Here is a 24,373-nt window from a genome sequence, read left to right as displayed (position 1 = left end):
CAATGTTATCGCTTATGATACTCGGACTGTTGTTCCGACTGCTAGTTATCGGCATTAACAGCACCTTGAACACATTTTTCGTTGTCGGGAGATATTAAGTGACAATTATTGGTTGTTAAAATTGAAATCTCAATTTTACAAGGAATTACATATTATTAGAAACAGAACCGTTTTAGTTCAGAAAACTGTTTCAACAAATCATCAGCGAAGAAAAGTAAACCTCGGTTCATCCCTCCCATGGTGCATTTTAATATTGAATATGGCAAAAAATATGAGAACTACGAAAACATTCGCTCAAACTGATCGTGGTCTGGGCTACCTTAATTCCATGATCACATCTGTTATAATTTCAGGGAACGAATTATGAAGTTTGCTCGCCGGTAATTCCTCTAAGGGTCTGCTGTGGATTGAAAATTAGCTGCTGCCATTTGAACCAATAAATAGATTAGCAGTCGGGTTAATTTCATTTAACAAAATCCTGGAGAAATAACACTTATCTAGCAAGAGATAATGGCAGTAACGGATTAAGTTCAAATGTTCGCATTTAAACGGTTCTCCTCTAAATTCCATCACTGACTAGGTAATTAGGTCATACATTACTATCAGACATCATCTAAATAATATCAAAATCCAACAAGGGCTGTGCTAATTGACACTCGAACACCATCTTACATGGAATCAAGGACAAGTATTAACTCCATTTCGACAAAAGGACAGTCTAATTGGATACAAAAGAACTAAAAGCAGGAACAAATTGTCAACTCATGAACACAATGAATCAAAAACACGTTTGTAATTACAGAACTCGATTGTATCAGTTAAATTTTGGGTGACATTAGCACGTTCTAAATTGATATATTACGGGAGCGAATTCGAAGTGGGTTCTATCAAGACAATTTTCCTCCACAGTGCAGACTCATTCAGATGACAAAACATGAGCTACACGGCTAGAGAGAAGAGGTAAGCTTGTACTGTAGACACTTCTCTCATCTTAATAAAAGCTACTAAGATACAGCCACCACTATGTATTTAATGCACAGCAGGGGAATCCCGATTGTCAGGAGTTTCAAACCCCAATAAGAAATCTAAATATGAAGCAGTGGAATTAGAAAACGAAATCTCGGAAGGATGACAAAAACCTGCGCAGAAATTTTGACTATTATGTCTATTTTTCTAACCGTGACAACTCAATTATTCTCCATTCTTTGAAAATTGTAATCAGATATGTAGTGTAATAGGCAATATTTTTTTAGTATTTACTATTTTCATATAGTGACGTTTGATTTGAGACCACTAAAATGCATTGGTAAAAATAATTTTACCCATCAATCCGTACAACAAATATGCACGCTTAACACACCAAAACTAAAAGGAAAGCTATGACTTAAATACTCAAATGAATCTTGAAAAACTTTCAAGTGCTAGCGAAACATTAACATCAAACAAATACGCTTCCAAAATTAAAATCTTCTTGTTTTTTTGACTAAAAGGAGTTGCTTTTAGGTCAGAACACTACTCGTACTACAGACGACATCACATTTATCAGAGCAGAAGCCGGTCCAGACATCGATCATCCAAAAGCCATAAAAGTATGAACAGTAACTATCATCAACACAGCAATGCAGAAGTTGTCCAGCCTAATCACTTCACCAGCAACTTCCACAAGGAAAACAAGTCAAGTCGAAGTCAGTCCGAATTTGGAATTAGTCGACACCCTTCACTGAAACTGTTCAACATGCACTCCAAAGGAAAACGGAACTATGCTCAAGCTGGCAGTACTAAAGACTCCGCGCATGCAACAAATGGTTGGAACGAGAACTCGAAGACAGAAGAAATGTCGCAAGAGACACAGCAGTTTGATGCAGCTCGCTTAAGAAGTGATAACAGCATTAACCAATTTGGAGGGCAATCTGCAGTCAGTCAGTCGTCAGAAGAAGGGTATTCAAACCTCAGAGTTGATAAACCAACTCAAAAGTGCAAACCTGTAAACGCACGCCACCAAGATTCAAAAACCTCTAATTCATGCGCATCTATGAACGAACAAATCTTTCATGTTCCAAAACCAGTTGTACCTCCGGAACAACCAATTGCAACGGCTGTATTTAATTCAGCCGCTAACGTGAACGAAATCAAACACGCAAATAATGCTTCATTAAGTCTTGCATCGCATCAAACGAACATTGAAAACGCTTATGAGGACATTTTAAGAGCTGAAGACGGACCAAATAGTTCGACTCATTGTGACAGAAATCCTCTAGAAGACAAACCAGGCTTTGACTACGCTAACAATTTCTCTTCTCAAATGAACGACCTTGTCATCAATATTCCAGAATTCAGCAACTTGGAAGTTGAAAATGAGGTGCCATCTCAAACAAATTCAGAGCCAGAGCATCACAATTTTGCTCACATTCATGTCGATTTATCACCAGCTCATGAAATCCCATTTCTTACAGAGGAATCGCGAGAAAGTTTTTCAAAAAATATGGCAAACGGTGGAACTGATTTTCCTTCGCCAGACCTTCATACAGAAGGCGTCTCTCATACAAATCGTGACAGCGAGATACAACGCACGTCTTCTGTGAAGACAAGAATTGCCGAAATTGAGGATCGAAGTAGAAACAACAGTTGCAGTCAAGAAACTAAAATCTCATCGGAGACAGTAAATGAAGGAAGAAAAGATATTATTAATCATACTATTGATAGCGACATTGCTTACAAACAAAACCAAGTGGAAAAAGCAGAAGGCATTATGATTAACGAAAATGCTCAACTCACATGCAGTCAAAGAAGTAATCAAACTCTGACAAACTCTAGCAGACACGCTACAAGTGGAAGAATTCCCTCAATAGTAGTAACTGATCTGGAACCAGCAATAGTTATTGACAACGGTTCAGGGTACTGTAAGGCTGGTTTTGCAGGAGAAAATTCTCCACGGCTCAACATTCCGTCGATTGTTGGAAAACCTCGATTCAAAAATGTGATAATCGGATACAAAGAACGAGACAAATACATCGGAGAACATGCTCAACGAAAGCGAGGAGTTTTGGCTTTGAGTTACCCAATTGAAAGTGGAATAATTATAAATTGGGACGACATGGAAGCTTTGTGGGAACACACCATATTTGAAGAGCTTGGGGTAGATCCCTTGAACCATGCAGTTTTGATGACCGAAGCTCCGATGAATCCCAAGCAGAATCGGGAGGAAATGATCGAAATTATTTTTGAGAAGTTTAACAGTCCGGCAGCTTACATAGCAATACAAGCAATTCTCTCTCTGTACGCATCTGGACGCACTACCGGGCTTGTTTTGGACTCTGGCGATGGAGTATCACATAGTGTTCCAGTTTATGATGGTTACTACTTTGGCCATGCTGTGGATCGTTCTGATACGGCAGGTCGTGACGTAACAGAATATCTAAGGCGCATTTTGACGGAAAGGGGATATGCATTCGCAAACAGTGCAGAATATGAAATAGTTAAAGATATAAAAGAAAAAATGTGTTCTGTTTCGTCCAATTTCTTGCATGACTTACAAGGGGAAGAAACTACAACCCAGCTGTACGAACTCCCAGATGGTACCAAAATAGAAGTAGGTAATGAACGTTTTAGAGCCCCAGAGTGCCTTTTCCGTCCAAGTCTGATAGGCACGGAGGGTATCGGCATACACAAGCTACTTCTGAATTCGCTCTTTAGCTGTGATATCGATAATCGGAAACACTTATCAGAGAACATAATCCTCTCCGGTGGGAATGTTTTGTTTCCCGGCTTTACAGAGCGGCTCCATGATGAGCTGGAACATCGAATGCAAGATGGCATAAAATGCGAGATAAAAAGACCATACGATAGTAAAAATTTAGTGTGGAGTGGAGGCTCAATTTTAGCAGGATTGGAATCTTTTGTTCCCTTTTGGATATCAAAAACTGAATATGAAGATGAAGGAAGACATATTGTTCATAAAAAATGCTTTTGAACAGCTAGTCGCCACTATCACTGCTTTTTCAGACTATATCAAGCTCTTCATAAAATTGATAATAGATATATTGCTGTCCTTGGTTCGTTCGAGGTGACGTTATGTTAGGCGCAAGAAACTGCACTGAGAGACATGTTGGACGATTTGCGTATGATAAAATATAAAACATTTACTTATTTATTGAAGATTATAAGCTAATATTTGTTTGACTTTTGGGGTCCAAGAAAGCCTGAAATTTGAAGCTCAGGTTGAATTCGAAAAAAAGCAGCATTACAGAAAATAGAAGCCATTTTTTTTTGGAAAAGCTAGCACAGACTCAACAAAAATATCTCAAGTAAAACGCTACTCTTGAATGTTGTGATCATGGTGGACGACCCGCCAAAAAATCATGGAGGTGATAGTCGAATTCAAGGGCTAATGAACTGAACGGCTGCTATAATTGGAAACAGCAAGGCGTAGGCAGATTTTGCAGAAAATCCAGCGATCGTACTCTTTAATATGGCTACTTTTAAATTTATATCAAATGCGAAAATTTTAAAACGAATGAAAATTAATGTTTCTATCTTAGTAAATGTAGATATAATTGATGGCTAAATGTGATCTGATGGTTAAATCGGGTCTTTCCATTAAAGCCCCCCATTATGATAACTTTATCGGATCTTTCCCATTGTAGCCCCCCCCCCCCCACGCTTAGTGGTCAGATAACCTAGAGCCCCCCCCCCCCCCTCCAGTCATGGTAATTATACCATAATGGGGGCTAGCTACATCTTCATGGGGGGCTATCAGGGGAAAGCACGCCTATTTACCAACATTAGAAGGGTGCTATCGGTTATCTGACCACTAAGCTTGGGGGGGGGGTTATAATGTGAGACCGTTAAATCAATGGAAAAGAATTTTAAAAAATGCACAAGAATGGTTGAAGCTAGAAGTGCTCTAGTACAACAAAAACAAGTGTTCACGTGCATTAGAACAAGGTCTAATTACTAGCTATCAGTAAAACTCACACGAGCATTGTTGTTGTTGTGAATTTACGACTGCTTGTCGAGGGGTCGTTCTGACCCTCGAGTCTTGCTTTAAGAGAATTGTCCGTAAATTTCTGCATCGGTGACAATCGCAACACAGTTGCCACGTGCAGATATTTTGAGTGTTGAACGATTTATTAACAAACTTCCACATCAAGTTTAGTATTCGGTTTTTCAGTCCTCGCGGTTCCATAAAATTTATTTCATTGTCGATTCGGTTTGCTAGTCTGCAATTTTTGAAAACGAATTCATTTCGCGCCTTTTCGAGGCTTACTTTTCTGAGCGTGTACAATTCTGTGGATCTCCCTGGAACTTTGTTTATTTCAGGTATTTCAATATCGTCTCTTCCTTCTTGAGTAAGCATTGAGAGAGTGAGGACATCGTTCATCTGCATGTACATTGGTAATGGCAAGATGTTCAAAAGCCTCAGTTGATTCTCGTAGGGCTCGTTTTGTCCTGTTATCCACCTCACTGCTTTCCGCTGTAGTTTTTAAAGATTGCCTAAATCAGATTTTGAGGGCGTGGTACAGTGTATTCCATATAACAAGACTGGCAGAACCAGCGATTTTGGATAATCCAGTTTTAAGAAGGGTTTTAAGGCATAGGCGACGTTCCTCCTTATCATATAAAGGACTCTGTTTGCTTTATTGAGTCTAGCATATGAGAGTAAACATCTCCCAATTTAATACAGCTCCTGGCCCAATGCATGAAACCACATGAAACCACATGAAATCGAATGCAAGATGGCATAAAATGCGAGATAAAAAACCATACGATAGTAAAAATTCAGTGTGGAGTGGAGGCTCAATTTTAGCAGGATTGCAATCTTTTGTTCCCTTTTGAATACCAAAAACGGAATATGAAGATGAAGAAGACATATTGTGAAAGCCGGAAAGCCAATGTGAAAGCCGGAAATGACTTGATTTTATTGGAGATAAATCTCTATCATGAGGAAGCTGCTCATGAAGAACCACAAAAAGCGATTCGCCAAAAACTTTTTTATGAATTGTGACTAAATGCAAGCTTGTTTGTGAAAACAAAAATGTGGCGCGCAGCGCAACGAAATATCTAATTTCGAGGAAGACCAAGCCCAAAGTATTGTGGGCTCCACCAGGAAGCTGGGTTTAAGATCAATATCTTTGAGAGTGCTGGGTTACGATTTCAATTTAAGATAGCCAATCAAAAAGTCAGGAATGTGGGCAAAAGGCAGAGGAAACCTAGAGCCAAGGCACAGCATGCAGCAAACACAAATTAAGGAGCACCTGAACAATCGGTTTTGATTGCCCCTGTCCCAGAGCTCCTTTAAGGAATGTGCTCGCTGCTGCCAAAGACAAGGCTCAGGTATATTTTCAAAAATCTAACTTCTACAAACCTTGTCTTGATTGTTGGCAAAACCTAAATATGCACACTAGCTGTAATCAACGAACTGAGCTTTTAAAACAAGCTATCAACAACTGCACCATTCCAAAGTCTTTGAGGTTTCCTTTTCGTGAAAACAAAAATGTATCAGAACAATCGGTGCTGAGTTTGCAATTTAGACTCATAGAACGAGAAAAACAAGGCTGAAAAAGTTCGTAAAGTGTCCGTGGAAAAACTCCAGAAGAATAGGAGTAAGTTCATTAAAAAAGTGAAACCAGAAGTGATGCCATCCATTGATAGAAGCATTAGGCGAGGAACGAAGAATCACTCCATACCGGTTGTAAATTGTTTAAATGAAAAACTTGATAACTGTCAGAGAGGCAGGACAGACAGCTGTGGTTCGGTTCCACAATTATGGTTTTGATATTGGACGCAGGTGAACTTCCAAATTTTGTACTCGAGGTCCTAATGTTAGGACCTGAACGCCTTGTAGGGGATATCTTCAATGATATCCACTCATTCGCTGATATTTTTGTTTGTAAATTGCGCGGGAACAACACGGAGTGTCAGAAGCCTTCTGATATTGGAGCGTCTGCAAAATGGTATTATAATAAACGTGCACTTTATACTGATACGGTTTTTAAAGCACTTTAATTCTCGGATGTAAATAAAAGAAAATGTTTAAAATCAAACACTTTTGTCAAATCAAATGTTGAAAGAGTTGAAAGTTAAAGAGTTAAAGCTTTGAAAAAAAATTATGAGAAGTGTTGTTACAGAGATGAATAAGAAGAAATTTTATTGCTCGGAGAAAGGCAGCATAATAAATGAGCTGAGGTTTTTAATTATTGTGGTTGTTTTTGGTCATATCAACGTTTAATTTATCTTGGTTTATTTTTAAATTTTTCTTTAACCGTTTTGGGATTTACTCATGATGATTTTCACCCGCATGGGTACCTGTTAGTTACACTAACACATTCACCTGCTTGACAAATCCGGTCAAAAAAAACATTTCTTGACGTATCTTGCTAAGGTCTAAATCCGTGATGATCCCATCAAAGTTATGAAGCTTTTGCTTTTCAGTTGAAACGATTTATTAACAAACTTCCACATCAAGTTTAGTATTCGGTTTTTCAGTCCTCGCGGTTCCATAAAATTTATTTCATTGTCGATTCGGTTTGCTAGTCTGCAATTTTTGAAAACGAATTCATTTCGCGCCTTTTCGAGGCTTACTTTTCTGAGCGTGTACAATTCTATGGATCTCCCTGGAACTTTGTTTATTTCAGTTATTTCAATATCGTCTCTTCCTTCTTGAGTAAGCATTGAGAGAGTGAGGACATCGTTCATCTGCATGTACATTGGTAATGGCAAGATGTTCAAAAGCCTCAGTTGATTCTCGTAGGGCTCGTTTTGTCCTGTTATCCACCTCACTGCTTTCCGCTGTAGTTTTTAAAGATTGCCTAAATCAGATTTTGAGGGCGTGGTACAGTGTATTCCATATAACAAGACTGGCAGAACCAGCGATTTTGTATAATCCAGTTTTAAGAAGGGTTTTACGGCATAGGCGACGTTCCTCCTTATCATATAAAGAACTCTGTTTGCTTTATTGAGTCTAGCATATGAGATTAAACATCTCCCAATTTGCTACAGCTCCTGGCCCAATGCATGAAACCACATGAAACCACATGAAATCGAATGTAAGATGGCATAAAATGCGAGATAAAAAACCATACGATAGTAAAAATCCAGTGTGGAGTGGAGGCTCAATTTTAGCAGGATTGCAATCTTTTGTTCCCTTTTGAATACCAAAAACGGAATATGAAGATGAAGAAGACATATTGTGAAAGCCGGAAAGCCAATGTGAAAGCCGGAAATGAATTGATTTTATTGGAGATAAATCTCTATCATGAGGAAGCTGCTCATGAAGAACAACAAAAAGCGATTCGCCGCAAACTTTTTTATGAATTGTGACTAAATGCAAGCTTGTTTGTGAAAACAAAAATGTGGCGCGCAGCGCAACGAAATATCTAATTTCGAGGAAGACCAAGCCCAAAGTATTGTGGGCTCCACCAGTAAGCTGGGTTTAAGATCAATACCTTTGAGAGTGCTGGGTTACGATTTCAATTTAAGATAGCCAATCAAAAAGTCAGGAATGTGGGCAAAAGGCAGAGGAAACCTAGAGCCAAGGCACAGCATGCAGCAAACACAAATTAAGGAGCACCTGAACAATCGGTTTTGATTGCCCCTGTCCCAGAGCTCCTTTAAGGAATGTGCTCGCTGCTGCCAGAGACAAGGCTCAGGTATATTTTCAAAAATCTAACTTCTACAAACCTTGTCTTGATTGTTGGCAAAACCTAAATATGCACACTAGCTGTAATCAACGAACTGAGCTCTTAAAACAAGCTATCAACAACGGCACCATTCCAAAGTCTTTGAGGTTTCCTTTTCGTGAAAACAAAAATGTATCAGAACAATCGGTGCTGAGTTTGCAATTTAGACTCATAGAACGAGAAAAACAAGGCTGAAAAAGTTCGTAAAGTGTCCGTGGAAAAACTCCAGAAGAATAGGAGTAAGTTCATTAAAAAAGTGAAACCAGAAGTGATGCCATCCATTGATAGAAGCATTAGGCGAGGAACGAAGAATCACTCCATACCGGTTGTAAATTGTTTAAATGAAAAACTTGATAACTGTCAGAGAGGCAGGACAGACAGCTGTGGTTCGGTTCCACAATTATGGTTTTGATATTGGACGCAGGTGAACTTCCAAATTTTGTACTCGAGGTCCTAATGTTAGGACCTGAACGCCTTGTAGGGGATATCTTCAATGATATCCACTCATTCGCTGATATTTTTGTTTGTAAATTGCGCGGGAACAACACGGAGTGTCAGAAGCCTTCTGATATTGGAGCGTCTGCAAAATGGTATTATAATAAACGTGCACTTTATACTGATACGGTTTTTAAAGCACTTTAATTCTCGGATGTAAATAAAAGAAAATGTTTAAAATCAAACACTTTTGTCAAATCAAATGTTGAAAGAGTTGAAAGTTAAAGAGCTAAAGCTTTGAAAAAAAAATTATGAGAAGTGTTGTTACAGAGATGAATAAGAAGAAATTTTATTGCTCGGAGAAAAGCAGCATAATAAATGAGCTGAGGTTTTTAATTATTGTGGTTGTTTGTGGTCATATCAACGTTTAATTTATCTTGGTTTATTTTTAAATTTTTCTTTAACCGTTTTGGGATTTACTCATGATGATTTTCACCCGCATGGGTACCTGTTAGTTACACTAACACATTCACCTGCTTGACAAATCCGGTCAAAAAAAAACATTTCTTGACGTATCCTGCTAAGGTCTAATCCGTGATGATCCCATCAAAAATTATGAAGCTTTTGCTTTTCAGTTGAAATCAGGTTTATTCTTGACTACAAACTGTTTCTGTTGCTTAATATTAATCGTGAAAATTTTGAATGGCGTCTGCACTTTGTTATTTACAAGCATGTCAGACGTTCTGTTCTTAGGTGTCACTACACTGTCTCCCTCTAAAACCAATGTGTGTTGCACTAAATCAGAAGCATTTCTATATGCCCATATTTGAGTTCAAGTGGTCTTCTGGTGTTCGATATATGTCATAAGTATGTCGAATTTTCTAGTCCTCCATAAAATTTTTGAAGAGGTCCTCCCGATCACCCTTGTCCGGATAACACAGCAAAGATAAGTTTTTGAAGTGTTTGAGAATTGTGGTGGTTGTTGCCCCCAAGGCAGGAACAAAAGCTCGTATAGATTTTGTGGTCGAATGAAAGATCTTTGTGCATTTATCGCCTCCAGCATCCTCTGATTGAATTTTCTTGATGTTTTCGCCCTTTTCACCTTACTTCGAAGCTTTCTGATGTCTTCCTCGGCGTTCTCCAGTTCCTGAGGTAAACACTCCCGCTCATCTACTAGAGCGACATATTCCCTTGTTTTGCTCTTTGCTTGGCTTTTAGCTACTTCCAACTCCCTGTTCAACATTTCAACCTGCCTCCTGCAGGACTTCCAATGATTCTAGGCGTTAACTATTATTCTTTTTTGTCTCTAGAGGTTGCTCGTGTAACGTTTAACCTTCTAGCTTTAACTGCCCAAGCTCTTCATCGAGCCGAGCCATAGCAGTTTCCAGCATTTCGCTGCTGTTAATCTTCTTCTGCTGCTCCTTAATTTTGCTTCGCAGCTCATTCAGTTCCATCACACTGATTGGAACTCTGTCCACAATATAGGGTGGCTGGATCTGCATCAAGGGTACTAAATACCTTTAATTCGATCACTCCAACAATCCTATAGACCTGGTGCCTCACGATTGACTTCACTTCGTAGAGTTCGGTTTCCGATTCTGCCATTTCTACGTATTACAAAATAATATTAATTCAGCGCATCAATTCCAATTTTGGTTCTTTCTAGAATAGATTTAGCTTTTCCAACTACAAGATTTGTATCACCGTCACACAGTTTAACTGTGGTTTTTTTTCTTGTCAATTTTTTCCCCTACAACGTTGTTTGAGATGATAAAAATACGCTACTAACCACCCATTGGATTAACGGGTTGCCACTGCGGTATTAGTGCCACTGCGCAGCATGTCAATTGACAGGAACCATGCTTGACACAACTAATTATTTTAAGCCGATTATAATAGTCATCAAATTTATGGTGAATCTCCTGGCCACATGACAGGTTCGTTTCACTTTATTACCAATTAAAAATTAACACTTCGTACCACTGGTGCCCTATCTTTACTCCATGTTGAAATAATCTCATGTTCTTATAAGCTACCTTGTCCCAGGAAAACCCCTGTTCCTGTTATTGTTTTTCTCGAGTGTCTTAACCGTTGGGTTGTCCTGGTGAGTTCAAGGCTATCATCATTGAACAGCCATTTGATTGGTGCAGTACTCGACCAATTAAAGTTAGTTCTGTGATGGGGCGTCTCCTCGGCTTGTCAATCCTTTCTAGTCGTCGGCCATATGTAATCCATGAAACGTTTTGCAACTCAAGTGCTTTCCTGTACAAGAATTGGAATTCGTTTTTGTAAAATTTCTTTAGAAGACTTTTGAAAAGGGGTCCACGTATCTTTTCCCTTCTAAATTTTTGTAGGCAGACACCCTAACTGGTACTTCCTTGGTACAAAATGAGATTTCTATGACAATGATAACAATTTCTGCGCACTTTTGGACATAAAATTTTCCGCCCGCTCTTTCCACGTAAAATATTAGAACGTTTTCTTGATTTAGGAGAACTTGGTGTGCATTTCCATTATTCGTGTAGTTAGAATAATAGCTCTATGCAGTTTTTCTATGTGACAGTTCAATAGCTCTATTTCTTTCAAATTTTCGAACATACATCGAAAATCCCACACAAGGAGTTGGTCTAGCTTAGTGTCCCTGATTTTTGTCTCAGATGTATCTGTTGGTAAAAAATTACTTTCCCTGAAACTCAAGGATTCATTTGGGTAATAGAAATTTCTGTGATTCGTTTCAAAAAGTTGAAAATCATCTACCTGTTTAGTCTTTTTTTAACTGATCTACCAAATTTTTGCCCACTAACTTGCTGTTCCAAGACACATTGTTTCCAGCGTGGACTATCGTTGCTTTTGTTGAGATGGAAATTTTAAGTAACGTTTACGTTTTTGGTTTTGCATCCTGGTCAAATATATATTGTACTGAATCTAATTGAAATGTATCTCATTGATATAACAAGGTTTGCTCTTGTTTCAGAGATTCTTTGAAGTATCACTATTTTCCTTCAGTTGTTTCCCTAATTTTTCAGAACAAGGTTCCCACGAATATTTTAGCATTGATCATGATGTCACTTTCTGTTTTACGCCTTTTCGATTGACCCAGTCCACGGGGTGGACATAGTTCACCCCTTTCTCCCATCCGCCATTCATGAATGTTTTTGTTAATTTCTGAACAAACTCTCAGTCGCTTCCGCCACCAACTATATCATTAAGTATTATCTTAGGAGCAATAAATTCAAAGTCACCAAGTCTTGCTGATACTACTTTGTGTCTATGCCATAGTTTCAGGCAGACTGATTCTTTTAAATAATGAAACTTTGGGAATAGTTGTGTTTTCTCGTTGAGGTAAGTTGTATCGTCATACCAACCACTTTTTTTCAGCGCAGTTACAGTATATGCGGCTCTGTAGATGCAGTAATTTGTTTTAATTAAGTTCTTCTCACAGAAGATGACTCCTCGGTTTACCTGCTCGTTCTTGATATGTGACGTCTCGCATTTGGTCCGTTCAGACAAGGCAAATTTTGCGTCTGCTAAATATTCCCAGAAAATCATAACCCACAATCCATAGATGGTGAATTGGGAGAAACCGAATATGCTAATCAATTAGAGAAGTTTCCAGTTGAGCTGCTTGTTCCAATGCGAGTTCCACGCCCTCTGCATTTTGTCGTATGACCTTTTAAAAAAATGCGTCAATATGAGAAACTTCTTTTGACCCTTTATCGTTGAATAAAATATAGTCTTTCTAATTCCGTGGTCTTGATAATACCTAAGCACTTCTTGTTTGATATCGTAGTTCGGTAACATTCTGCGAAGTAGAAGCCGTGCTTATATTTGGAAGTTAATTGCCTTTACTTCCTTCGGTTTTTTCCACCAGGTTATACCGCTTCTGCTATGTGGCTACTTTGGGTGCAGGTATCATTGTGCTTCTTCTCTGGTTGCTTGTATTAGTAGTTATTGATTGTACTGTACTCCTACCCCTTGGTGTTTCGAAAATTCTTCTTTGACTGTCTCATTGTGAGTTTCAGTGCTAGTGTTAATTTGACTATTATTCCCTTCAAGAAAAACTTCCTTTATTTCTGTATCCTTCAATTTTGGAATGACTACTACAATTTCCACAAAACAATCATTTTTTAGTATTCTTAGTTTGCCCGCTTTGCCTCTTTAATTTTTCTCTCATCAGTGGTAGCATTTCTACTGCTAAAACGTTTGAGTCAATCGTAGTGGACCTTCTGTTGTTTTTTTGTTTTCAGATCGTCAATGACAATGTTAAGATTGTTGATTTTTTCATTATTTCATGTATTCATCGTTCCACTGTGAAACCATTTAATTTTCTCTGTCTGAGCAATTTTAATGGTGGGTTTCAACAACGTTACTATATCACCCTTTTCTTAATGTGGTTCAAATGTGCTACGGTCATAGTAGGTTTTTGTTTTTTTCGCTCCACGTCTGTGATTTCCAGTAATAGTTCATGGCACGTTTGTTGTTTGTCTTTCAAGCAACCTACATAATCACTCCAGTTTGGATAGAGTTTGGATTTTATTGTTTGATACATGCAATCAATTGGCACAGCGCATTATCGCCCAAAAAGGAGGTCAAAAGGGCTATACTTGTTCACAGCATGGATTGATGTTTTGTACGCTGTCACCTCTAGCGGAAGGTAGTTTCTCCAGGCGTTGTGACAATCACCCATACATTTTGCAAGAATCTCTTCAATTCTGCAATTGGCACTCTCTATCATTGCGTTTTCTTCGGGATGATAAACTTTTGCTGATGTCCTGTTAATTCCCAGCTCTTTACACATATTCTTGAGAAGATTCGACATAAGTTTATTGCACTTGTCACTATAAAGATGTGTTGGAAAACCAAATCTTGAAACCCATAAGTTTACAAAGATCGTAGCTACCGTTTAAGCTCCTTGGTGGCTCATGGGAATTGCTTTGATCCATTTTATAAACTGATCTCCAATTAACGGATTGTATTTGTTTCCATCTGACTCGGGTAAAGATCTCACAATGTCCAAAGCAACTTCCCAAAACGGATGACTTGGTGTGACGACTACTTTCGACAGCATACTTTGCAAGAACTTATTCACTCATGAACATTTTTTCTCATCCCGGGCCAGTAGAATTGTTCTCGAACCCGATCAAATGTCTTAACCACATCACAATGTCCACAATGTTCATGAAGGAAAGGAATAGTTTCATTTAAAAGTGATCGTTGGATAACTATTTGTGTTAAATTGTTAAATTTGTCAATGCGTTTGTTTCTCTTAATTAGATCATGTTTTAGATTCGTAAATTTCTGAAATCTGTCAAAACTTTCCACAATGCCCTGGAGCCTACTGCTATTTTGTTTCTCTTCGAGGGCGTTTCACGAGCTCAATCCAGTTTTGCAGGGTAAAAAGTTCGACTGCATTTTTCCGATGTTCAACTAGTTGTTCGACAGATTTCCCCAGTGCAATGGACCAGTTATTTTTATCCTTCGTAATCACTTGGTTCACTAACTTGCAGTCTTTGACCTCTGCTTCAGTCAGACTCAGTGTGACTCTCGACAGACAGTCTGTGTGAGGGATCTTCTTTCCCGCTTCGTGTTTGATATCAAAATCAAACTGTACGAGTTTTCCTATTCATCTGGACAATAAGGCGTCTTGTTGCTTAAAACTATATAACCTACACAACTACGCGCGGGCCGTATTGTCGGTAACAATTAAAAAAAGCATCCCAGAAGATAATTTCTGAAGTGTTGAGTGAACAGTTATCGCCAAAAGTTATCGTTATGTCGCAAAGTGGTTTCGTTGACTTTTGCTGAGCGCTATGAATGCGTTTTAAATAACTTTTTCATCCCTTTTTTGTCTTTAGGAAATAATTTAACCAATGCCAAGCAGAGAGGAGTCCGTTGTTAACGTATAGGAATCCTCGTCATTCGTATAAATCAAAATGCGGTGCTTGATGTAGTGCTTGTTTTAGTTGTTCAATTGCTGATTCACACTCATTGCAAGAAAAACGTTCATTTTTGTTTACTAACTTACTAAGCGGCTCTGCTGTTTTTCCAAAACATTGTATGAATTTTCTGTAAAAACCAACTAGTCCTAATAGAGCTTCCAACATTTTTGTTTCATGTAGGCTTTTCATTGTACTGACTGCCGCTAATTTTTCCGGATCCTTATCCACGCCTTCATTTGATACAATTTGTCCCAGGATATGAATTTTTCCTTCACAAATGAAGATTTTGAGCCCCTTACATTCAAACCAGCGTCTAGATGTTGTACTTTGCCCAGGTACGAGATCTAGAGGGTTGGGATGCTCTTCGAAGGTTCTACCGAAGATGATCATGTTGTCCAAATATACTAATGCCACTTCACAGGAGAGTCCCGACAAGATCAACTCCATGAAATTTTGGAAAGCTCATGGCGCTAATGCAATTACCATGGGTATTCTATTCCATTCGTAGAGTCCCATTGAAGCTACAAAAGCTGTCACGTTCTGCGACTCTTCATCCAGCGCCATTTGAAAACATCCCGATGTCAAATTGATATCCGGAGAATAAACATTTTCCATCGAGAAAGTCAATAACGTCTTTAATTCGTGGTAGCGGCCAACTGATTTACTCGATTTGTTTGTTCAAACCTCTGTAATCTACAAATAGTCTGTGGTTGTCATCATTTTTTCACCAATATTGATGGTGCTGCCCAACACAAATGGGCTGGTTCCTTTGGCATTGCATCCTCTCGAACTTCTACAGTTTGTTTTTCTTTATCAGAACTCCAACAGCAATAATTTCTTCTGCATGGCTGCGCACTTTTGTTGAGTTGAATTTGGTGTTTAATTTTGTCACAATATCCTAAGTCATTTGGAATTTGGGAGAAAACTTGTAGATGTCTCATGACCAATTCCTGTATTCTCTCTTTCTGCTGGTTAATTAGATTAGATCCTTCAAAATTTGCTTGTTTTCCCAATTGAAATTTTCCCAATGTTTTTGGCTGCTTTTGATTTGTCAAAATACCGTTCACAACTAAGTTCTGTTTGTTTTCGAGATAGCTTCCTGCTTTAGTGCTTTTATACACCATCATTAGTGCGTCCGTTAGTTTTAAGACTTTTATCAAACTAGAACCGTTTTTCATTAACATCATAGTGGTGGCTAAAAGCCAGCCAGTTTTTAAATCAAACTCTTCAATTGCTTCCACTGAACATTCCACTCCCAAAATTTCTTCTCCGTTTTCATCAACTAATATAATTTTTATCAGATAATCGTTTTTGATCTGTACATAAGTATTTTCTCCCACAATTGCAACAACCTGAACACATTGCGTCTTCTCTGTGGTAAGCGGTATTAAAATGTTAAACTGACTGCTCTATAACTTGTCTTCGTAAGCTCAATACACAGTTTTTGGTTTTCAAAAAGCCAATTCCAAGCAGAATTTATATTCCGTCGTCTGCCCTTATCACATATTTTTGTTCAACTTCCGGTAGTCTTGGCTGCAACTGTACCAACAGCGTTATTCTTCCTGTTATTTTTACAGCTGTGTTATTGGCTGTTAACACTCCTTTCGTGTATGTTTGAACAGTTCCCTCTTTGCCCAGTTTTTCGTATGTGCACCAGCTTTATACCATACTACTTCCGTTGTCTATAAATCCAACGCAATTTTCCCCATGAAGCATGATTTCTGCTCAAAACCAGATGATCTCTGATATCTCTCAACTCCGTTGGATGAGCCTTAAAGCCGATTGCGATAAATCTCCAAGAAAATCTGTAAATTTTTCTCCTGGCTGCTGTACACGGCAAGCTAGTCGCACCCGGAAAACGACCGTTTTGTCGCTGTAGTAATCCCGAAAAGCTTTACCGCACTCATCAGAATTTTCTCTTCTAGCTTGCGGTAGAGTGCGATAGAGATCTAAGGCAGATTTTTGTAGCCTTGGTGCAAAGTAAGGTGACCGTACATCAATTTGGCGGGCTGGATCTCCGTCTGTTCTTTTCCTTTTTGTAATTCCGCTAGTAGCTCAAAGTGCATTACGTAGCTCTCCAAGTTGTTTGAACCAATGAACGCTTCCGGTAATAGCATTCTTGAAGTCGAGCCCGTTGCCATTTTATCGTGCCCTTCGTTGAATTATACCCTTTTTGGGACTCCTTTTTGTTGTTTAAAAGACTAGTTTCTCCAAGATATTTCTCCAAGATTGCCAATAACATCTCTTCTTTCTTTTTAATTGTTTAATAAATTTTCATTAGTTGATTTATTTCGCTGCTTTAAAATTCAATTAAATAGTTTTATTTCAAATTTTTATTACGAATTTTATTATACAGTCTTGTAATTGATGATTTTCCCACCTAGAATGTTATGAACTTCAAACTACTTCCAACTAAACGGTAATTTCTCTTTCTTTAAAAAAATTCTCTATTTTTTTTTGCTATAACTATTTCGAGAGCAAAACTAGGTGAAATAGCGTTCTGTCATAATTCCGCTTTTTTTGTTGTCTGTTCGATCCAAGCAATTTTAGTTTTTTCGTTTATAGCACACTTTTGCTGCAGTTTTATAACTGCACTTTTTGTTTCGCCGTTAGTTTTCAACAACTCGCAATTACATCTAGGATTGCAAAAAATCTTTAAAAAAAAACCGGCCAAAATTAACAAAACCACCGGAGTGGTGCGCACTATAAGTTATCGACAACAACAACAACAACTCTGCAACCTTGTTATTTCAACTAACCTGATATTTTGTGCCCTTTCCTGACACTGTAGTTCTCTTTTCCAGAAACGAGGATTGGTTAGCTGCCACACGAGCAACTTCTCACTAGGGGTTCCGATAGGAATCTGATGTTCGTAGAAATATAGTACAAGTAACGTATGCGAGAAGAGCTAAATTGAATTCTGATTTGTTAACACATAATCTTAGCCTTTTTTCAGTTAATTTTTTTTGGAAATAAAACGCTTTTCTTGTTTGACTCCCTACCAAAAGTTTCTTAACATTTTTTGAATTATTTAACTGATTTTAAATTTCTGTTGCCGTTATAATATCCATGCACGGTTTTGGTTGGGGATTTTTTAAAGGATTTTACTTCTCGTGTGTAATTAAAAATAATTTCTTGACCTATCCCGTCAAGGTACAAATCTGTAATATTTCCAATCATAATTTATGGTGCTTTCGTTTTTCTGTTAAAATCCGTTTTATTCTTGTTTACAATTTTGAGAAAAGTCGAATGGTATCTGCTTTTTGTTATTTACAAGCATGCCATACGTTGTGATTTTAGGTGTTAATGCAGTATGCAACAAATGTACAGGGAAATCCGATTAACAGAAGAGTGCAAAAACTATATGATTTTTTAAAAGCCAAAGATTTGCTGTTGGTTTTTGTCTGACAATTGCTGTGGATTGTGCGTGGTGAAGAAGCCATTGTACAGAAAAAAAATTAAGGATGTTTATAATAAACTCTGAGTACTTAATGTAGCAAAAGATGAGAATGTGATAACAACTGGAAAACAAATAGATAAAAGCTTGCAACAATTGATGACGCAGGGAAAAGTCAGTGACCAAAATTATCAGAGAGTCAGACCAACTAATTCTCCAATAGCCTGGCTTTATGGTTCAGCAAATGTACACCAAAGTAAGTTCTCGCACTTGTTTTTTCGATACACGGTAGCAGATAAGAACAATAGAACAAATCTTGGCAAGTTTTGTCTGGCTACATCTACGAAGCGCAAGCATTGAAACATCACACAAGATGCTAGAAAAACTTTCGAATCACTTTTTTGCACAATTACGAGCAAATTGAATCTCTTGGGTCAAAAAATCGCATTAAATATGCGGATTGGACGGACTACAGAAACTGCTTCAACCAAACTCTACTCAAAAAACTTGCCTCAATAGAGACCCCAAGGTCCGCAACGAAAAATTATAAAGGCCAGCGGTTTTAAATGTTTATTTCAAATTTCTATGTTAAGCCATATTCTCTGGCTATAGCTGCAGTTATGGCTGCAAAAAAACCAAACGCGTGCATCACCATAAAACCAGAGCATCACTGCAAAAACTTCCCTAACTGTTGTCAAAGCGGGAATTGCAAAGACGATTTGTGACCTTCCGAGGAAATGAAATAAAAAGTGATTGGTCTAGTGCAAAATGCCAAAAATGTAAAAAAAAATCACCAATATGCAAGATGTTATTTGTACGTACTGAAGCGGTCACCATCAGACAGTGGCAAATTGAGGGAAAAAGTGTTTGAAGGAAATATGGATGACATTACTTGCACAGCTAGTGGTGAAAGAAAAATTTAACTACGAATTATACTTGGGTTTTCTTGAAATCAACATAAGCCTGAGTAACAATAAAGAACTACTTGTCATTGGTATAAAAAACCGATGGTACGGGAATTATTCTAAATTTTTGCAGTATTGCACTACGTAAGCAAAGGAAATACTTAGCACATTGAACGGTTCACAGGGTTCCTAACGCAATAACTAGGTAATTGGCCTTCAATCAGGTGCTTGAAAAATGCAAGACATACCGAATCATAAATCAGCGTCTAGATGAATGGTCTTAATAGCTATGACCCAGACTTTAGATGTAAAGTGACTGATAGTAAAGATCAATTAAAAACAAAACAAAAAGAGGTTCAGAGCAGGCAGACTGCATCTAACAAAAATCTAAAACACTTTTTTACAGTACAGAATCATCCACAAAAAATTTTGCCAGCAAATTGAAAAAAAAGAATTGACATGCAAATTTATCCAAACAAAAACAACACCATACATCCCGCCCTTGAAGGCATCTGTTGAAAAAACCTGAAATATCATGTTGTAAAAAAATACAAAATCTGATGGACATGGATCTACCTATGTTGAGCATCCAGGCCAGCCTGTTAACACTAGGTTATCAGAACATCAATGGATGAACACGTTGCTAAATGTTGTGGCAAGATGGATGAACACGTTGCTAAATGTTGTGGCTCCATGAGTACCGTCGAAGTAAAACTTATGGACGCCTGTCACACAACAGATCAACACTGAACCTTCGAATATTAAAATATTTGCAAATTGTAGCCACGGCTAAACAGGCGCGAAAAATATCAGAGTCAGGAATGCCACCCAATATATCAGTTAAAATCATAATGTTGATTGTTTTGTTGGAGGAAAAATATATAGTGCATGTCAAAAGAAGTACACAAAATTCAAAAAAGGATTGCTTAAGGTTAGAACCAAAATTTATTTTACCCCAGAAACTCAAAAAAATGGCCATGTCCTGAAATTTGGATTATAAAATTTATAACGAATGTAAAAACGTGTTTGTTTTTTTGGCTAAATATTGTGTAACGGCTAAAAAACTTCAAACAAAATTTGGAGACGATCCTTAAAAATGTTTTAAAGTTTGGTCTCAGACAAATGTAAACACATTTTTTAATCTTAACTAAGTTGTGATACAAATTTAAGCTGAAGATGAACACAAAGTTCGAAAACAACACTTTATCAAATCATAAATAAATCTTAAATCACAAATCAGAATCTTCTACAGATATGTAAAAAACACGCATTCACAAGGAAAAACATTGAAATGACCACAACTAAAAAATCCTAGGATAAAATAAGAGCATATTCACTGCTTTAGAGCTTCTTGATTTCCATAGATTTATAGGCACTTGGGAATATTTGACTCCTAAAATTATAGCGACGGAATAGAAGGAATCACAAGAAATCATTTCATTAACAACGGGACTCTAATCACAATTTTTGTTATATTTTTTGAAAATTGGTTCATGACTATGAAGATCCTGATGATGCGCGATTTTGACTTTTGATGTTGCCTCAGAGCCCAAGAGACAAAAACGTTCAATAAAAATTTGTATTTTTTAAAAGTATATATATATATATATATATATATATATATATATATTTATATGAATAGTAGAAAGCGAAAGTATATGTATATGTGTATATACATTTTCGTTTTCTACTTATAAAAAAATTGGCTTTGTTTTTCCTGTTTCCGTTTTTGCTACATCAGTTTAGGAGCACATGAACCACATCATGCCATGAGGGATAGCAACGTGATCTAAAAGCCTTGTTTAGGAAATTTTCCCAACATTAACTGCAATCCAGAGCTGTAAACTCTTGTGTACACTGAAACGCAGGAGCTAAACTGAAAAAACTTCAAGTTTCTCTAGCAATAACCGATTGGAAAGCTCTAAACTGCTGAGATCATCGCATGCTTTAATCATAATGAAATTTCTCCAATGAGTTCACTAATGACTGACAGAGTTTGTTGGATTTATTTTATATCAAGATTTACAGGTCAAGTGCCCAGTACTTTTTCGTACTGTAACCAATCTAAAATAAAAAAGAAGCCAATAATCCCCAATTCTTGTTTTAAAGTAGTTGCTCTTTAGTTTCGTGCCTTTGCTTTAAACTGAATCACCCTGCTTCCACTTTGGCATTTTTCCTATCATATAAAAAAAGAAAATGCATAAGACCAACTCCAAAATTAAATAAGGTGTAGTGTATGTCGAACGCAGCCTCGTAATATTTTTTTTCCTGTGAAACTCATGTAGATGCTCTGCAACTGTCAACTGACACTCGAGCAGAGCAGTCCCCCTACACAGTGTTCTTTTGTCTCCAACGCCTCAAGGGAAAAACTGACAGAGCAACCGGTCCTCCAAAAAACGGCAGATTAGCTTGAATCGCGTTGCAAATTGTTGCAATTGGTTTAGGTTTGGAAAATCGGAAGACATCTCCACAAAACGCCTACTCTTGTTTCACGAGACAAAGTCTTTAGAACTCGCATATCTTGCTGGACAAACACCCGAAGCGCAGCACATAATGTTGGACACAGTGAAGGATGTCCAGAAATTTTAACTGCCATCAATGTTTGACCTTCACGTCACCGTCTACGCACGCCAGTTTTTTGCGCAGTCCGGGAGGGTGGGCTCAACATCCGGGAGCGCATGGAATTCATCATTGATTAAACTCCGTCACTTGCTTCCTGTAGAGCCCATAATAAATGAATATCTCACGAAAATTTTTGTAGCCTTAGTGCAGAGTAACTTGATTGTTCAGCAATTTTAGCGGGCTGGATCTCCTTCTGTTTTTTTCACATTTGTAAATTCACTAGTAGCTCAGAGTGCGTCACGTAGCTCTCCAAATCGTTTGAACCGGTGAACGATTATCTAAACGCCAAGGATTTGCTGTTGGTTTTGTCCGACAAATGATCTAGATGTTGCGTGGTGAAGAAGTCATTGTACAGAGAAAAAATTTAGGATGTCTTTGATAAATTCTAAAAACTGAATGGAGCAAAAGATGAAAATTTGATAGCAACTGAAAAACAAAAGGATAACAGAATGCAAAAAATAATGACGCAGAGAAAAGTTAATGACAAAATTTATCAGAGAGTCAGACCAACTAATTCGCAACTAGCCTGGCCTTGTGTTTCAGCATTTGTCAACAAAAAAAGTTCTCAGACTTGTACTTTCGATACAGGGTAGAAGATAGGAACAATAGAACAGATTTTTCGAAAATTTTGTCTGGCTAAATCTACGAAGCGCAAATATTGAAACATCACACAGCATAGTAGTAAAGCTTTCGAACCACTTTTTTTTAGAATTACGAGCAAATTGAATCTCTTGGGGTTAAAAAAATGCATAAGCAAATGCCGATTGGAGGGACTGGAGACATTGCTCCAACCCAACTCTACTCAAGCACCCTGCCTCGAGAGACCCAAAGGTCCGCAACGAAAATTTATAAAGGCTAGCGGTTTTAAATAACCATTTTAGCCCTCTGTGTACAACCACACTCTCTGGCAATAGCTGCAGTTATGGCTGCAATATAAGCAAATGCGTGCATCACCGCAAAACCAGAGCATCACTGCAAAAATTTTGCCTAACTCTTGTCAAAGCGGGAATTGCAAAGACGGCTTGAGACCTTCCGAGGAAACGAAATAAAACTTGAGTAACACAGAAATTACTTCATGTGCAAAATGCCCAAAAAGAAAAAAAGAACTCACCAATATGCAAGATGTTAATTGTACACACTGCAGAGTCACCATCAGGCAGGGGCAAACTGAGGGAAAAAATTGTTCAGAAGAAATATGGATGCCCTTACTTGCACTGCTAGTGGTGAAAGCAAAATAAACTACGAGTTTTCTTGAAATCAACATAAGCGTGAGTAACAATAAAGAACTACTTGTCATTGGTATAAAAAACCGATGGTACGGGAATTATTCTAAATTTTTGCAGTATTGCACTACGTAAGCAAAGGAAATACTTAGCACATTGAACGGTTCACAGGGTTCCTAACGCAATAACTAGGTAATTGGCCTTCAATCAGGTGCTTGAAAAATGCAAGACATACCGAATCATAAATCAGCGTCTAGATGAATGGTCTTAATAGCTATGACCCAGACTTTAGATGTAAAGTGACTGATAGTAAAGATCAATTAAAAACAAAACAAAAAGAGGTTCAGAGCAGGCAGACTGCATCTAACAAAAATCTAAAACACTTTTTTACAGTACAGAATCATCCACAAAAATGTTTGCCAGCTAACTGAACAAAAGTAATTAACTTGCAAATTCTTCCACTCAAATAACACCATACATCCCACCCTTACAGTTTTCTGTTGAAACACCTGAAATCTCATGTTGTAAAATGATACAAAACATGATGGACACGGATCTATTTATGTTGGGCATCCAGGCCAGCCTCTTCACACTAGGTTATCAGAACATCAATGGATGAACACGTTGCTAAATGTTGTGGCAAGATGGATGAACACGTTGCTAAATGTTGTGGCTCCATGAGTACCGTCGAAGTAAAACTTATGAACGCCTGTCACACAATAGATAAATTCTGAACCATCAAAAAATAAAATATCTGCAAATTGTAGCCACTGCTAAACAGACGCGAAAAATATCAGAGTCAAGAACCCAAGCCAATATTTTAGTTAAAATCACATTTTTGATTGATTTGTTGATAGAAAAAAAGATGGTGCACGTCAAATGAAGTTCGCAAAACCCAAAAGATTGCTTATCGTTAGAACCCCATTTTAAATTACGCCAGAAACAAAAAAAATAACACCATGCATCCCGCCCTTAATATCATCTTTTGAAAAAAATCTAAAATCTTATGTTGTATATGATACAAAATATAATGGACATGGTTCTATCTATGTTGGGCATCCAGGCCAGCCTGTTAACACTAGGTTTTCAGAACATCAAAAGAAGAATTCACAGATAGATGAGCACGTTGCTAATTGTTGTGGCTCCACGAGTACCGTCGAAGTAAAAATTATGG

At 37.7% G+C, this 24,373-nt stretch overlaps 2 protein-coding genes across 3 annotated transcripts in view; one reads left to right on the top strand and one right to left on the bottom strand.

The window, feature by feature from the left end:
- Positions 1–24,373, bottom strand: part of LOC142342048 (GTP-binding protein 4-like) — a 323,401-nt gene that overhangs the window by 90,119 nt on the left and 208,909 nt on the right. The window lies entirely within an intron of this gene.
- LOC142342041 (uncharacterized) lies at positions 212–4,565 on the top strand. Its single transcript, XM_075393215.1, has 2 exons — positions 212–960; positions 1,504–4,565. The coding sequence occupies exons 1-2, from the start codon at positions 935–937 to the stop codon at positions 3,968–3,970; spliced, it is 2,493 nt and encodes an 830-aa protein (XP_075249330.1). The 5' UTR covers positions 212–934; the 3' UTR covers positions 3,971–4,565.

Source organism: Convolutriloba macropyga, chromosome 1 (assembly GCF_964194025.1).
Source record: "Convolutriloba macropyga chromosome 1, txConMacr16.3, whole genome shotgun sequence".
NCBI lineage: Eukaryota > Metazoa > Xenacoelomorpha > Acoela > Convolutidae > Convolutriloba > Convolutriloba macropyga.
Note: the sequence above shows the minus strand (reverse complement) of the source record. Positions and strands in the feature narration are given on the sequence as shown.